The 17,834-nt window shown below is 45.9% G+C and overlaps 1 protein-coding gene across 6 annotated transcripts; it reads right to left on the reverse strand.

The window, feature by feature from the left end:
• Positions 1–119: 119 nt before the first annotated feature.
• Positions 120–13,417, reverse strand: Ube2j2 (ubiquitin conjugating enzyme E2 J2). Of its 6 annotated transcripts, none has more exons than XM_055615248.1 (8): positions 13,086–13,417; positions 10,942–11,107; positions 8,306–8,436; positions 6,060–6,100; positions 2,617–2,719; positions 2,388–2,511; positions 1,468–1,548; positions 120–748 (listed from the first exon to the last, which is right to left on the reverse strand). In XM_055615248.1, exons 3-8 carry the CDS (start codon positions 8,434–8,436, stop codon positions 464–466), a joined length of 765 nt encoding a protein of 254 aa, XP_055471223.1. In that variant the 5' UTR covers positions 10,942–11,107; positions 13,086–13,417; the 3' UTR covers positions 120–463. The 6 variants fall into 6 exon arrangements, with proteins under 6 accessions (XP_055471223.1, XP_055471219.1, XP_055471218.1 ...); XM_055615244.1 differs by having other exon boundaries at positions 2,393–2,531; positions 13,245–13,412; XM_055615243.1 differs by having other exon boundaries at positions 2,393–2,531; positions 13,086–13,412.
• Between the last annotated feature and the right edge of the window lie 4,417 nt (positions 13,418–17,834).

The following is a 17,834-nucleotide window of genomic DNA, read 5'->3' on the forward strand; positions in this document are numbered from 1 at the left end:
CTCTTCTAGACACCCCCTTTACAGGTGTTAGCAGCTAGCCCACTCAGCCCACTGGAGGTTTGCAGCACTGGCCCCACCATGAGGACTTCAGGTCCTCCACTAAGAACACACACAGAATATCTGATAGGCATTAAAGTTTTATATTTTTAAGTGACCAAATCTAATAAAATGAAAAACAACAAAAACAAAAAAACAGCTTTACTAAACAGGTCCGAGAGACAACACAGGAGATAAGCAATAAAACCAAAGCGTGAGTGACCTTGTCCACGTCAGCCTCAAGAGGAAGAACCTCCAATCTCCTCCAAATCACAATTTTGGTTTTTGCTTTCTTTTTAAGGTTTTTAAAAAGTGAAGCCTAGGAGTCCAGCAGGCCACCCGTGCTCAGCAGCATGTCCATCGTGCCTGCATCAAGCTCTGGCCCCTGCGTCCCTCAGCAGCAACTGTAGGTTGTGGCCCTCGAGCCTCATTCCTGTGCTATGCTTCTCAGCACGTACTTGACCGTGTAGGCAAAGGCTGCAAACCCAACTATAACAAACAAGTTCGCCAGAGCGCCGCCCAGGAGTCCATGATGCCTGTTGGCCTGAGGGAGCCCAGCAAGGTTTGGGCCGGCAGCAGGTGCATGCCCATTGAGGAGCTGGATCCCGTTCTGGCCACGGTGCATCTCCCCATCAGGAACCACGTCTGGCAAGGGAAGATTCTGGGGCCTGTTACTTAGTTCATCTTGTGCTTTCTGTTTCTGTTTAATTTCCTGAGAGAAAAACACAAAAACCCTCAGTTGTCTTAACAAACCTGTTTCTTTGGGAACAGAACACCCAGAGCTACCATCCAGAACACAGTTCTCCATTCCCCTGCATCCCCTAACCCAAGAGGATAGCTCTTCATTCCACTTGACAGGTGAAGAAACCAAGCAAGATGTCAAAATTACTATTCTGTGCCTGAGCCAAGCGGCATCAACGAGCCGTCAAGGACTACACTACTGTCCAGCCTGGTGCTTCTGTCCACTGTCATGGTCTCAACTCCAGCTCAGAACAGGGAACACTTGTGGCTAGTGGCACAGTACATGCCCAGCCCTTGCTGTAGGAGGCAACTAACGTATCTCCTGGCCACTGCTGGTGGAACCCTTGAGGGATGGCCACTGATTGGCAAGCTTCATGCCTCTGCAAGGACAGACTCTGTCCCTAACACTTGGACATGTTCCTCAGAGCCTCCCCCAGCCCTGGGCTCTGTCTTGCACTGTAGAGTCCTGGAGAAGAGTCATCTCTGTCACCCAATAGTGTGTGTCCATCTAGAGACATGCCCAGTACAGAGCCCTCTATGTCTTCCAGGAGGGCCTGCAATCCCTCTACAGCATCTTCAGGAACATAACGATAGGCACACAAACACAGTTTCTCCTTGGAAATAATCAAATCTCAAAGTGTTTTTAACATAAGGGAAGACAAAACTAAGTTCCAACTTTTGCTTTCTTACCTCCACAACTTCAGGAAATAATTCACAAAAGACTTTATCTTTTAAATTAAACACTAAACTCTGTGCTGCCAGCTGTCTTTTCTAGGAAGAAAGAGAAGGGAAATATCAGTCAGAAAGCTAATTTTGGTTTTTTGTTTTTGTTTTTTTGAGACAGGGCTTCTCTATGTAGTCCTGGCTGCCCTGGAACTCACTCTGTAGACTAGGCTGTCCTCAAATTCAGAGATCCCCCTGCCTCTGCCTCCTGAGTGTTGAGATTAAAGGCATGTGCCACCACTGGCCAGCTAATTTTATTTTATTTTTTAATTCTAAAAAGACACAGGTAGATATGGTGGTACACACCTGTAATCCCAGCATACAGGGGGCTGAGATAAGAGAGTCAATGCCAGCCTGCCCTACACAGTGAATTCCAGACCACCCTAATCGTGAAATCCTAATAGCAAAACAAAATCTCAAATCTCAAAACAGACTCCTGTAAAGTCAATGATTATAGAAAGCACCTAAAATGCTTCCTCTTCTCAAATTAGTCTTATGAGGGCTTATGTTTTTGTTATCAATTAATATTAAACATGATTCCTACATAAACACTAAGGAAATAAAACATGCAGGGAACAGATGTTGTGTGCCCCCTCCTCAAGCCTTACAAAGTCTCCTGAGGAGTACAGGAGTGTCAGTGATGCTTAGCAAAGACAAAAGCAGAGTTGGAGACAGGATGTACAGTGAGGTCAAGAGCAGTATTCTGAGGCAGCCAAAGCAGACAGATTCTATAATGCGGCCAGGAACAGGGAACTGGTTGGTGGGAGACCCACACAGCCTCCACCTGCTCAACAGAAAAGCTGTCTCATGTCTCAGGACAGAATCAGCCCAGGATGAAAGGTTGGAGGCCACGGTGCCACAAGGCCCCGGGCGAGGCGCTGCCACACCTCACCGTGAAGTCCGATGTCTCTATGCTGCCCAGGGTGGGACCCTTTTCCACCATGAAGCTCAGGAGCCCTGTTAGAATGGTGGAGACAGACCACGCTGGATTCCATGTGTCTGGGTGGAAATCTGTGATGGAGAGACACAGCCTGAAAGAAAGTGACTTTATGAGCAAGAATGCACATTTCTCATGACCACAGATAGCTCAAAGCATTACATCATCTGGAAGCTTACCTTGTGTTGCATTTAAATCTTCCATTGGGGGTTATCATGTAAATACTAGGAGGCTTAAATGGAAATTCTCTGGGAAAAATTAGTTTTCCATGATAATAGCCACCTACATTAAAAGGAAAATAGTCTTATTAGCCTTATCTACATCCAATGCAACTTCCCAACTTCTCACCTCCCACCAAACTCGCCTAATTTTTAGCTGGCTTCCCAAACCCGTGCTGTCCCACTGCCCTCTCCCTGTGCTGGCTCACAGGCTTAACACATTACTAATGTTATTCTCCAGGGCTCACGCTACTCCAAGACCAGTTCCTGACTCCCCATCTATTACACCTATGCACACAGGAATCTGTAACTATCATTTGCCCCACTATGGCTACAAAACATCCCTTCTCTCTCCCAACAATTCTTGTTCCTCCCTTACTGAGAAATGAGTGGTCAGAAGGCAAGTTGCTATGATCCCTGCCTCTTCCACTACTTTATTTGGCTCCTAGAAAATATATTCCTGGCACTAGCATTTGTCTGCAGGAATGAAAAATAGGAAGCATCCACTTGTATTTCCAAGAAAAGGTCAGAGAATGGATGTCAGGCATGAGCTTGGTTAAAGAGGATCTATATGGAACCTACCGTGCAAATTAGGTAAGAGAACGAGCTAGTGGACATCAGTTAGCTATCTGCGCTAAAGAGCACATAAATGAGGGCTGGAGACGGGTCAGCAATCAGGAGCTAGCTCTGCAACACAAGTCAGTTTGGAGTCTAGAGCCCACGCAACAAGACGGCTACGGTTCCATGCATGCCTCAGCTCCAGCTGCAGGTGATGGAGACAGCTGGATTGCTAGAACCTGCTAGCTGCTAGTCTAGCAGAAAAATAAGAGCTCCAGGTTCAGGGAGACACTGCCTCAATGGAACAGAAGACCCAACACCCTCATCTCACTTCCTCACATAAGTGCATACTAGCATACATATGTATATCCACACACACTAAAATGTGATTCTTTGTGTATAAATAGACACTATTTGTTGATTGGTTATTCTGTGAATTAGACCTAAAGCCTTGCACATGCTAAGCAAGTACTGTACCACTGAGCTACACCCCTAACTTAAATACTCAGTGTTTATGGATAACCAAAGGTCTCACCCTCAAAGCATGAGGATGTACCAGAGTAATACTTTTACCAAAAAGATCACAGCAAGACGACCCAACCCCCCTGAAATCAAAGTACAGCACTTGCCATGGGACACAGTTAACAAAAGTTCCTCTACAAGCCCACCCAGTAAGAGCACAGAGGGATGGGCCACAAGCATAAAGTCTAGGAAGAGAAACTCAGAGAACACAGCAGAATTATAGAAGCCCAGACATTTCTAGACAATCTTGTCAGGTTATGCTTCCTTACTGATGGCTTGTGCTTTGTGAACATAAACTGGCCTGGTGATATGGCACTGTTTCTGTTCCACATTATGCTTCATAATCTAGTTTCCTGAACCACTGCTTGGTCCTCACTGTTACAGTCACACAATATATGGCTCTTCCACATAATTCTCATTTCATGTAAATTTTAGAGTAAGCCTTAACATTCATAAAACACAAACAGGATCACATTAAATTCACAATGTAAATTTTTAGCAAATTTTTCATAGGAAGTCAATTTTGAACTCTTGGGATGGGGTATGGCCAAGAGCACTGCAAATAGTAAAGAGCTCAGGACAAAGATGTGGAGTAGCAGAGGAGCCACCAGAAACGTGGAAGGGCCAGAATACCTCAAACACAAAGAAGAAAGAGTTCATCAACAATGTAGTCATCAACAGCAACATATACCAGAGGACAAGAAACTGAGGAAAGCTCTTGGCCAAGACAAGGATCCCTTTTACACCCTGGGAGAATGCTGTCTGCAGCTACCAAAGGTTAGCCCATTGAGTAGGGACTGCTGAGGAGAGGCAGTAAAGAGGAGATGACAAGGGTTGAGTAAACTGGCAGCCTAACAGACAGTACCCACAGAGAACTACATAAAAGAGGGTAAGGAGATGGAAGAACAGGAGGTACCAGCATTGACAGCTAACACACAAGAGTTAAGGGTTAGAAAACTGCCTAGGTAGAAGCACAGTGGCAAGGCCAGGGCTGAGTTGGCAATATCCAGTAATCTCCAAAGCTCTGCTCATACATCCTTCAGGGCTACCCTCTTTTCTCCCTGTGACCAGCCCATACCCACATCAACAAACCTTGGTTGGACTGGTGCTAGGAGAGGTCTTGTCATAGAATGCTTAAGTGCTATTTACTTTAAAATTTAAAAGCTGGAAAGATAGTTCAGCAGTTAAGAGTACCTGCTCTTTTTGCAGAGGATCTGGGGTTTGGTTCCAAGCACCCATAAGGTTGTTGGTTTAACTCTAGTTACAGGGGATCTAACCCTGTACTGACCTCTACAAGCTCCTGCATACACATGCAGGTGCCACATACATATACTTACCTATGTGTGCATACATAACTATACACAAAGATTTAAAAATTAAAAACAAATAGCAAAACTAAAATGACTTCAAAATTCAAAGTAGTACCCATAGTATCCCACTAGAAATAACATGACTCATTTCTATATATTCAAGCATGTCAAACACATCAAGTGTTCATGTGTGTGTGTGTGTGTGTGTGTGTGTGTGTGTGTGTGTGTGTGTACACACACACACACACACACACACACACTGTTTAGAAGCCTATCTGTCATATCTGTTAGGAACTGAACAAAAGAAATTTCAAGGACTCCTCAAGACACATGGCCTATATGCCTCCCTCATTTCACCCACAGCCTGCTGTTATCGGCCTCAGGCAAATTCTGGTGTCAGCACTATCCTTTAATCCCAGCATTTGGGAGGCAGAGCCAGGTGGATCTCTATGAGTTTGAGGCCAGCCTGGTCTACAGAGTGAGCTCCAGGACAGCCAGGGCTACACAGAAAAACAAACAAACAAACAAGAAACAGAAGAATGCTTTACAATTCATTTCAATTAGTTTTCCCCCAAGGCTGGAGAGATGGCTCAGCAGTGAAAAGCACTTCCTGATCTTCCAAGAGGACCCAGATTTAATTCCCAGAAATTACATGGTAGATCACAATCATCTAGAACTCCAGCCTCTGACCTCCTCTTCTGTGGGCACCAGGCATAAAGGTGGTACAACAGACATATATGCAAGCAAACACCCATACACATTAAAACACACACACACACACACACACACACACACACACACACACACACTCTTACTACCTGCAACCAACATGAGGCTGAGGAAATGCAGATGGTTACAAACAATCCAACAAAACCAAAATGAGTAAACATTTCTAGGACTTAGAAAAATATTAGGATGAGATTCAAGTAACTATTATTTAACTACTATATAATCAAACTAGAAAGACTATTATTTAGATTGATAGGAATGATTTAGATTTTTTTTTCTACTAACCTTCATAAGGAGTCATCTCAGGGCCTCGGACAACATAATGCCTGAGAGAGAGAGGGAGAGGGGGAGGGGAGGAGGAGAGAGGGAGAGGGAGAGAAGAGAGATTATTTGATCTGTGTAGTGAGAATTTTGGTTTCTTTTAAAAAAGAAAAAACAAAAATATTATAATTATGTTTTCATTTTAATCCCAGGTGTAGGGATTATGTGGCTGCTTTGTAGCAACTATGATTTGCCTTGTGTTCTAGCAGAGGCATGATTTTGCCAGCTGCCAATAGTTTTTGCAATTATGTGATGTTTGGAATTCTGGGGACTTTTGAGAGGATATATAAATGCTAGAATCCCCAAGAGGTAGGCTGTTGGTTGCTGTTGGTTGAAATTTGCTTAAGGAGTCGTGCAAAAAGAAACAAGAACTTAGATACCCTGATGGGAAAGATCGAACTTGCCCCAAGAAACTCAAAGCCCCTCATCAGCAGGAAGCAGTCTCACAGTAACGTAGCCCCCTTTTGGATCCCTCATTGTATTCAGGGATCTCTTTTTCTTTCCTATTTTTTCTCTCTTATCTAGTGTTAGGGGGTTGAAAGAATGGAAGAAAAAGGGTAGGGGAGGGTGGAAGAAAGAAGAACCCACAAAGTAGCTAACACTAGCCACAGATCTGTGTACCATGAATTCTCTAAATCAAAACTCTCACATTGATACTCTCAGCCTGACACTGCTGTTTGAGGGCAATACCCACCACCCTAAGCAAGAAGAGGACAAACACACATCACGGTTCATGCTGAACCCTTCTTTCCTAGGACTTTGGTGTTTTAGTGAGTGGCAGGCACTAATGGCCACCAAGTGTCTGTTGAGCTTCTTCAGTGACTTGTCACATGTGCTGTCTAAGTTCACTGTTACGGAGCTAAGTGTACTTTGAGCAAATGCCCGGAGCCAGGTATCCAGATGCTTCTGTCCACATTCCCAAGGACTTCACCTCATACACCTCTTCCCTTCCTTGTTCTTTTGGTTTTTTGCTCTAACAAACCTTAAGTGAGAGCTGGTAAGATGGAATAGTGGGTACAGGCACATACTGCCAATCTGATGACCTGAGTTCAAGTGCCAGGATTCCATACGGTAAAGAAGAGAACTGACTCCTTTTGACCTCCACATATATACAGAGTGGCCCGTGTGTACCCATACCACAAACACAATAAATGCAATAAAACAAACTGCTTTAATTTAAATCTCAAGCAAATCCTTTCTAGCACATAAGCACGTCAGAGTAAACTTAGAGAGCTCTAACCAGCACGTGAAGAGGAGTTCCACACACAACAAAGATATTCCCACAAACTAGGTAAGAAGCAAACCATCAATGAAACTTGTTCCCCTATCAGCCAACTCTCACCTAGGGACCACATGATTTTTACTCCTGGAACAGGGTTGGTTCTAGTGCCACCGAAGAGGATCCTCACACATTTCTTTTATCAACAATATCCAATCTGCAAAATACTTAACTCAGAAAACAAATTTTCTCTGTATTTGGAAAATTCTAAAAGTATTGAAGTTTTTTTGTTTTGTTTTGTTTTGTTTTTAAGATCAAATCCATCAGAGCAATCGAAATGTCTTAAAAAACAAAAACAAAACAAAACAAAAAACAGAGCCTCACAACACAGTTCTAGCTGACCTGGAACACAAGAGACCCACCAGCCCTTTCTGTTTTTTTTTTTCAGACAGGGTTTCTCCGTTCTATGTGTGGTGTAGTTTTGGCTGTTATGGACTGTAGACCAGGCTGGCCTTGAACTCAGAGATTCAAAGATCAGCCTGCCTCTGCCTCCCCATGTGCTGGGATTACAGATGTATGCTACCATACTCAGCGACTCCACACTCTTAACACAGCAAAAGAGCTTCCATGAAATAAATGTTTTCCAAAGGCTCTATCACTGTCAGCTCAAGAGTTAGGAGCACTTGGCCTAGGGTGCTAATTCCTAAGGTCAGGAATTAATGTCAAGACTTTGCCACCAATGTCCCCTAGACAGCTAAACTCCCAGTGTTAGGAAACAACCTGCAGTCTAACCCTAATGCACACAAGAACACCTGAGAAGCTTACAATGAGAGCTACCCCAGAAGATTTCTCCTTTTAGCCCTAAACCAAGGAAAGCAGCACTCTAGTTACTAGACTGCCTCTGCCATGACCAGGCCCCACCAGCTAGACCACTACCAAATCTGCAAGAGAGTGACTATGATGTAGAGTGAGCAGGAATGCAGAATCTTACCACTCAAGAATATTTGAAGGCAGGGGCTCCGCACAGATGTAAGGCACCGGGTCTTTCTTAATTCGAAGGTAGTCCTGTTTCAACCTTTGTGTTGCTGTTGTTGGAGCTCTCTTATTGCTGTTATTGCTCATCTATTTAAAAAAAAAAAAAAAAAAGCATCTTTATTTTTCAGAGAACAGGAGACACATGCTTTTCTTACTATAAACAACTTCAGCAGATAAATACCTCTGCTTTCCTTTCTGCAGCCTCCCAACCATCAAGTCAGTCCCTCAGCTCTCTTCTTCTATGTGTCCCTACCACCACCACCACCTTCATTTATGCAACACGACACCAAGGGCCTAACACAGACAAAAGGTAAAAAGAACCACGCACCTCCACTGCTGTGCTCAAAGAGTTTACATGGGACACTTCATTCAAGTGGGACCTGAGCAGGCATGCTGAAGTCAGCTTGAACCAGCTCCAAAGAGCAACTATACACAATTTCTAACTCTGTTCAGCAACACCTCAATGACAGATGTTTTACAACAGAAAATTAGTGAGTACCACAGCACTTCTCCCAGCCCAGGAAGTCTGTTATACATTTATCATTGGTCACAAGAACAGCAGCAGAGGTGGAGACAATGTGAAGTTAAAGAAATGAGAACTTTCAGAGATCTAGATACATGTACTAGGCAGAGGATAAAGCATGTTTAGGGGACCACATTGGCCACCATGTCAGGCAGGAGCAGAAAGAAAGAAAAGAAAGAAAAGAAAAGAAAAGGAAAGAAAGAAAGAAAGAAAGAAAGAAAGAAAGAAAGAAAGAAAGAAAAAAAAAAAAAAAAAAGAGCAGCCTGAGAGGCAAGGCCAAACTTCCAGAATCCCAAGAGTTTTAGGCCACTGTGGGGCCTCAATATAGGGTAGCCTTGAAAGATACATACATGGAATGAAAACATGACAATGCTGAAGAGAAGGGACTAGGGCTTTTTCAGTAAGCAGGTTAAAAGTGCTTGCCAGACAAGACTAATGAAAAGAGTTTGAGCCTCACAACCCACACAGAGGAAGGAAAAGAATTAATTGTTGCAAGTTGTCCTCTGACCTTCACACACATGCCCACAGACATGCACACTCATGCACAAACACACATGTATCCATACACACTAAATATAACTTTAAAACTTTTCAAGAGAAGAGACCAACTGGATGTGGTGGTGTACATCTTTAATCACAGCATTTGGGAGACAGGCAGATCTGAGTTTGAGGCCAGCCCAGTCTATAATGAGACTGCCTCAAAAAGAGAGAGGAGATTAATCAGGGACTCAGATCTCTCAGCTATACTCTAGAAAATGAGAAAAAGGCAGTGATGCAGGGAACAGGGCTCCCACCACCACTGATGTCAGAAGGGCCCCTACCTGTTCTTTTTTCTCATAATTTAAAACAGAGACACACACACACACACACACACACACAAATTCTACAACCAGACTAGTGAGTCTAAAATACGACTGAGGGGCTGGCTATTTGGGGATATACAAATTAGAGAGGAGAGGACAGGCTGGTGGGATGGCTTAGTGGGTAAAGATACTTGTTAACAAGTGTGGTAACCTGAATTCAAGTCCCAAGATCCATATGACAGAAGGAGAGAGAACTGAATATCACAAGCTGTTCTCTGACCTCTATGCACATGCACTGGCACATACCTCCCCATTGCTAAAAATAAATACATTTAAATTTAAATGTACACACATACATACATACACACATACATACATATATATATATTTAAATCTATGACAGAGTAGTTTAGACACGGGCAGTCACAAACGGCCATACCTTGTGACACTGAAAGCCCAGATCTGCCCACTGCAGCCTCTTCCCGCTATCACTTGGCTACTCTATCCCTACTAACCTGTCTCACACAGTGCTGTCTGCTCACTTTAACCATGATTCTAGACATCAGCAAATATCACTAATCTTCCAGACTAGATAAACCTGCCTTATCCTAGCCTTTATATGAATTATTTCCAGCAGACAGCCACAAGTTCTTTCACTCTCTTCAATACTTGCTTATACATACTGTTTGAGAATTAACAACTTTTAACCCTTTGGCCTGAGTAATTTCTTGGTAGATACCATCACCACAGACTGCATATCTGCTTCCTCTACCAGTACTGAAACCTCAGGACAACCAGGACTTGGTATGTGCTTCCTCTTCACTCTCAGGGCCTACAGTGGAAATGGCTCAGCCAGGGTATCTACCACAATCAGTCTCAAAAAAACATGCCCATGTGGCTTCTCAATTGGAGGGGATGAGTGAGCCACAATCCATGCATTACTTATTCACTTCCTTCCAATCCCAATAATCATAACGCAAGAACATCCAATCTCTTCACACTTCATCTTATGTACTAAAGTCAATGCAGTTTAAAAGACAATTCCCTACCAAAGACAGCAGATAAATGACAACAGCTTTTTTTATCTGCCAATCCCTTCCTAGCCCAATTTGGACTGGTGGAGAATACACTGACATCCCTCCCTTCCTATTCTGAGCTCCATCTATCAGGGGCTTCCCTGATTTTCCTAGTCCAGTGCCTCCTTTTCTGTCCTTCACAACCACACCAACCCAACCCCCGTGGTCTAAGAGTATAGCGCACAAGAACCTTTCTGGCAGAATCAAGAAGGGCTTTTGCCTGATGCTTCCAAGAATGCTCACACCAGGAACAAGGTTACAGTCCAGCATGGCCAAGAAATGCTTCCAGAAAGCATTGTCCCCAAGTTCTTGGCTTCAGAAGCCATGTGAGCCAGAGAGCTCAACTTGCCCAGCACCTAGTAAGAAACAAAGCAATATCCAATGATCCACAAGCAAAACCACAAAACTTGTTGTTTCTCTTATGTTCACCCCTGAAGTTAAATATTCCAACATGCAAAAAAAAAAAAAAAAATTGTAACTCCAACACAACTGTATTTGGGTTTAGCTAAGTGACCAGCTGGGATATATAATCAAAGTTACACACACACAGAAAATCAGCAGTTAGTTGTAACACCGTTGGTTAAGTGCTTGCCTAGCATGCATGAAGCCCTGGGTTTGATCCCTGGCACCACAGAAGCAGAGCATGGTGGTGCATATTTGTAACTCCAGTAGGTAGAGACAAAAGATCATAGTTCAAAGTCATCCTAAGCTAAGAGCCTAATAACCTGGAATACATCTTTCTGACTTAAAAAAAAGGTCCAGTTTTGTGGCAGCCTTTAATCCTGGCACTTGAGAGAGAGAGACAGAGACAGGCAAATCTCTGTGACTTCAAGGCTAAGGTCCAAGACAGAGCTACACAGAGAAACCCTGTCTCAAAAAACAAACGAACAAAATAACAATCTCACCTAGTCAGTCACAGGGCAAAAGCCCCTCTCATAATTGCTTTTAATATTTTTTTTGAGACAAGGTATCACTGCACAGCCCTGGCTGTCCTGGAATTCAAATTCAGACTGGCCTCAAACTCACAGATTCTCCTGCCTCTGCCTCCCAAGTGCTGATATTAAAGGCATCCAACACTATGACAAGCTTTGCTTTAACTTTTTTCCTTTCAGCACTAGAAATTAAACCTAGAGCCTCACACATGGTAGGTGTTCTATCACTAAGCTGCATCTCCAGCCTCAAACTCGCTGTTAAATACATAAAAATCATATTTCTAATTCAACTACCCAGTTGCTCTAACTGCCCTTCCTTTACCTCACTCAGAACAGCAATTTTTTTTTTTTTTTTTATGAAGTGAAAAAAAAATTTTTTTTTTTTTTACAAGTGAAAGGAAGCAGCCCATCACTAGCAGAATCTTTCATCACTGTGCCAAGGTGGTAGTTCCTTTTCTTTTGGACATCACTCTCCCACACCGGTTTAGACAGGTCAGGTGACAGTGTGGGGTAAGACCTTAGCCTGACTGATAAGAGTCCTTGACACATCCAAGGCCAGGATTTTCAGGAGTTTTACCTTCTCCAGGATTACTTCACAGTTGGAGGAAGCCAGAGGCTCATAAGGGCAGCCACAACACGACTTTCTCACACACACCTGAGAATGGAGCTGACACTGAGTTCAGGAACACCATGATATGCAGACTAATGATTCCAAGTTCTTAGACCTAGCTCTGCCTGAAGTTCATACACAGGACTGTCCAATTAAATACAATCCTAAAATTCTTTTTTTCCTGAAGCTAAATTACCATTACACAGAGCTGGAATGAATAAAGCTTTGTACCACTACTTACAAAAAGGCATATTTTATGCACTTGTTAGCTGACAATGAACTATGGCCTAGTCCTCTGTCTGGATCCGATAAAATGTTGGAAACTTGACTTGGGTTAAACATATACCTACTAAGTGATGTACACTGAAAAGGAAGTGAGGTCATTGGTTGGGAGCCTGCAGTTAGTAAAGATGAATAATCATCTGCCGTCCTCACTGCGCTCCCCAAAAAGGGCAGGGTCTTGTTCGGGGCCCAAGTCCCACTCTTCCTGTCAAATGTTCTATTACCCCCAAGGGCATAACTGTGGACACGCTCGTTTCTGTTGCGGTTTATTAAGTAGCCTAAGTTTCTAACTGCTCAGGATGAGAGGGGGGCAGTCAACGGCTGCTACCCCACAACACAAACTCACCCGATACGGTTTTAAAGATCAACCCTGGCTCCTTCTGGAAGTATTTCAAGCGCACCAACCAACAGGCCTCCTCGCGGGAGATTCTGCCGCTTAGCAAACCAAATCTTTACCCTGCCCAAAGGACCAACCCCAGCCAGGAACCCCAAGCGCCCGCAGTAACCGACCTCGGGTCCGCGCAGGGACGCTCCGGGTCGGGGCACAGCCGGCGACGTAACGAACGGGGTCCGGACGTGCGGAGTCCCGGAGTCCCCGCCCGCCGCTGAGGCCGGCTCCGGCGGGGCGAACGAGCGGCCCAAGGCCCCGCGCAGCCCGCGAGCGCTCACCTCTCCCTGAGGCCGCCGCCGCGTTCAGGCTCGCCGTGGTCGAGGCCGGAGCAGGGTGCGGAAGAGTGGGGCCCGCGCCGTGAGCCGAACCCGCGCTGGGACTGAGCCCACCGCACCCGCCGCAGCGTCTCCACTGCTACCGCCGTTCAGGTTCCAAGATGGCCGTTCAGGGGCTGGCCTAGGCAGCGCTTCCGCTTCCGGTGCGCTGCTTGCGGGTGGAAGCACTTCTCCAGGAAGCTTGTCTCTACTTTCGGTCCCAAGGTGTCTGGTCTATGTGGGTGTAGTTGCGTCCCGCTACTGCGCAAATGGCAGCTGGCGCGTGCGCGCTGGAGAATAGCTCCGAGGGCGTCGTGCCTCCTGTCTGACCTTTCTAGGACGCTCCGAGACTGAATACTGATTTCTCCACGATTTAGGACCATCGCCGACCACCTTCTGGCCCAGGATCCACTCTTGTTTGCTCTGCTCTTAACGCGAGGGTTCCGGACCTGGAGGAGGGGGTCATTAAGCCCGCCCTCGCTGCCCCTCTAGCCATGAAGACCCCGAGTATAGCACAAGTGATGAGCATGGGCATATGCCGCTCTCCAACCCCGCGACAGCCCCCAGACCCTGGGGACAGCCGTTCTTTTTTTAAAAATAGTTTCTGTGTTTCTGGACCAAGTTTTCCACCCGGTTCATGAATACCATCATTATGCTCTAAGAAGGGTTTTCCTCTCCCACGGCTTCCTTTCTGGCCCCGGGGAGGGGAGGGGAGGCATCACCGCTTGGTCACTTGACCAGACCATCTGGCTGAGGCTGAGACAGGACACTGCCAGTGGGGATGCTCTGGGGTACTAATTTGGATCCTGACAGCTGGAGAAGCTGGCTGAGGAGGCTGATTCCATACTCACACTCCCCTCTCTCTCTCTCTCTCTCTCTCTCTCTCTCTCTCTCTCTCTCTGTCTGTCAGATACACACACACACACACACACACACGCGCGCGCGCCCATGCCCTTGACCCATCGCCTTCCCTTTTCATTTGCCTGTGCGCTCAGTGTGTATAGGCTCCTGGAAGCTGCATGTGGCAAGTGTCAGTGTTCTGGGTTACATTGGATGATGGAAGAAAGGGAGACACTGCGAATGAATTTAGGCTTCTCAGCATCTGGGGGATCAGCCTCTGCAGGACTGAACCCCGAATCTATTTTGCAGAGCCTGTTTATTGTTACACAAAAGGCACTTGTGGCAAGTCGATTTGTACTTACCAAAATCTTATCTGATCTAGGAGTTGTCTGAAGGAACCATTACCTAAGCAGTTCTCAGTCATAAGAAACTACTTGGTTTGCCAGGTCAATCTCAGGACTAAATCCTTTTGAAGAGCAACCCCATAAACCTCAGATAACAACCATTCACTATTTACAACAGGCTTCTTCAAAGCCTTGGTACCATCACTCTGGAATTCATGCCAGATACAATGGCTCTACTAAACTTGCCACAGGCAAGTGTTGGGGCTCCACCTTGCGTGGCAAATAGGACTGGGATCTGGACAAGAGAAGACCTAGACAGTCTCACATCCTCTACGGTCACTTTAGAGGCACCTGGAGACTGAACCAAGAGGGGCTTAGAGTGTCCCAGGCTACTCCAGGGAAGAGGTATGCATCATTATTCACAGCCCAATACAAAATTATACATGGCCCAAAAGAAGCCTTCACTGGTTTGTTTGGTTCTTGCAAAGACTGACTTTAGCTGTAAATAGAATAGTATCAAATTCAGAAGTCAGACAAATATTAATTGAATTGTTAGCCTTTGAAATGTTAATTCAAGGGCTAGAGAGATGGCTCAGTGGTTAAGGGCACTGTCTGCACACTAGAGAAATCGCATCCCATATTTACAGATTATTATAAAAAGCTTCTATAGAGTTACTAGAAAGACAGCTAGTTTCCAGCGGGAACAGCTTTTGTGACTGCTGGTCAGCTCATCCCTGTGCGTGCAACCCTGACCAGTATTGAACCAGATGACACCCTGTTGGGATCAGTGAGCAGGCATCTCTACGGCCAGCTCCAAGGGACCTGACAAACCAGTTATCAGGCATTTGTGAAGCCACCAAGAAGACCACCTGCTGACCACCTGGAACCACCTGCGCATGCCCTGGGTCACCTTATAAGAGAACTCCTGGAGCTCCTCCTCTCTCTCTTTCTCTTCGGCCTCATCTCTCTGCGACCCTCTTTCCCTTCCCCTATAAACCTCCCATGTGGAACCGGTCTCGTGGTGTGATTTGTGAACCGTCGTGTAACCCTCACAGCCGCATGTTTCCTAACATTGGTGCATTTTGGCTGGGATAGGTTCCCTCCAGCGGGCACACTGAGTGGGAAGTGCCGGCACCCTGCCGGGGCTGCTGGAGACCTATTTTGCTCCAAATCCACCCGAGATCTCCACTTTCCGGCTATCAGATTGCTACCAAGGCATGCAACACCGGCTGGATTGGTGAGTTTCCCTGTTGGTCAGCATAAACCAAGGGAAGAGTGACCGTTGAGAGTCCAGCACCTTCTCACTGCTCTTTGAAGCAGGGGAGCCCCCAACCACGGCCTTTACTGGCTATGGTTGATCCCTATTGCTAGACCTCCATCTCTATTAGGGCCTCAGTTTCATCTGGAGTTTTCCCAGTCGCACACAGTCTCTTCTCCCTTCCTCTCGCTTGTGGGAAGACCTAGCTGGGCAGCCGTGCGCCCCGGACCCTGGCCAAAAGCTGACGAACTATTGGATCAGGTAGCACCTCTTGCACCCGGCTCCCTCGCCTCCCAATGGGGCACACCCAAATGTCCGTCCCTCCAGTGTCCCCACTGGGATGTCTTCTGGAGAATTTTAAGACTTTACGTTTGGAACCACAGTTAAAAGCTTCTAAACTCATACGCCTCTGTAATAAGACTTGGTCTACATACTCTTTAGGTAAGGGTCCAAATTGGCCTATTAACGGCATGTTAAATACCAATATTTTACGGGATCTTCTTAATTATTGTCAGCAATCTGGTAAATGGAAGTAGGTACCCTACATTCAAGTTTTCTCTCTTCACTCTAAACTTCCTCCCTGCTCTTCCTGTTCTCCTACTCAACTTCTCCTGAACATAAAATCTCAACATGAGGAGTTCTCTACCTTTGACCCAGCGGATGAAGCTCCACCCCCCCACCCCCGCCCTCAACCTCCAGTTTCTCTGGAATCCTCACAACCTCTGGCGTCTTCCCCCTCCCCTTCTACTCCCTCCTCTTCTCCTTCAGTTTCTCCAAAACCCTCGCTCCCTTCTCCAGCAGTATCTTCTCCAGACTATCCTAGTCGCCTCACTCTGGCACCCACTTTCACCCCACCAACTATCAGCCCACCCACAACCCGTTCGCATTCTATAGCAAAGACCAGTCCCTCTACTCAGCATAAGCCAGCCCCTATCCTTCCTTTGTGGGAAGTAGCAGGTATAGATGGCTTAATTAGGGTGCACGTTCCCTTCTCATTAACTGAACTTTCTCAAGTAAAAAAGAGATTAGGATTCTATACCTCTAATCCTTCTACTTTCATTAAAGAATTTCAATATCTCACTCAATCTTATAGTCTTACCTTCCATGATATTTATATGATCCTTACCAATAACCTATTACCTGAGGAACGCAGGCGAGTTTGGGAACAGGCTAGAAAGCATGCAGATGAGGTTCACCAAACAAATACTTAACACCCTGTCGGAACCAGGATCCACAGTGGAATTACAATACTCCCGGAGGCATTTTAGCCAGAGATCAATTCGCAACCTGCCTTCTGGCTAGTCTCTGCAAGGCTGCCCTTAAGCCAGTTAATTATGAAAAGCTCCAGGAGGTCATTCAGGACAAAAATGAAAACCCGTCTCAATTCCTAGAGCGCCTTACAAAGGCTCTCTTACAACACACTAATCTAGACCCTGAAAGTACAGAGGGCAGACAACTCCTGATGACCTATTTCTTCACCCAAAGTTACCCCAACATCAGGGCTAAGCTTAAATCCTTGGAGAAGGGACCTCTGACTCCTCAGAAGTCTTAGCGCTGGCCTTTAAGGTGTTCCACGGGAGAGATGAAAAAGCCCGCAGACAAAAATACCAAATGCTGGCGGAGGCCATCCGACCAGCCTCAGCCACTACCTAGGCTCCCTTGCCTTCTAAGGCTCAAGGACCACCGGGTCCCTGTTTCACATGTGGTCAAACGAGTCATTGGGCCCGGGGTTGTCCCACGCAGAGACCACCATGCCCCTGCCCCCAAATGTGGTCAGAAGGATCACTGGGCCAGGGCTTGCCCTAACCCCTGAAAGCCACTGGGGCCATGTCCAAAATGCCACTAAGAGGGACATTGGGGTTGATTGCCACCCTTTCTCCCATGATATCACTCCCAGATCGCCCTCCGGCCAATATCCTAGGCCTGGCTACATACAACTGAGGGTGCCTCTGTTCCCTCGACCCGACCACTGTCACCACTGACAGGGAACCTGTTAGGAAACGTGCGAGTGTGAAGATTACACTCGGGTTACACGTGGGTTCACAAATCACGCCACAAGATTGGTTCCACCTGGGAGGTTTACTAGGGGAAGGGGGAGAAGGGAGCAGAGAC

Source organism: Psammomys obesus, unplaced genomic scaffold (assembly GCF_907164565.1).
Source record: "Psammomys obesus unplaced genomic scaffold, mPsaObe1.curated_primary_1811, whole genome shotgun sequence".
Taxonomy (NCBI): Eukaryota; Metazoa; Chordata; class Mammalia; order Rodentia; family Muridae; genus Psammomys; species Psammomys obesus.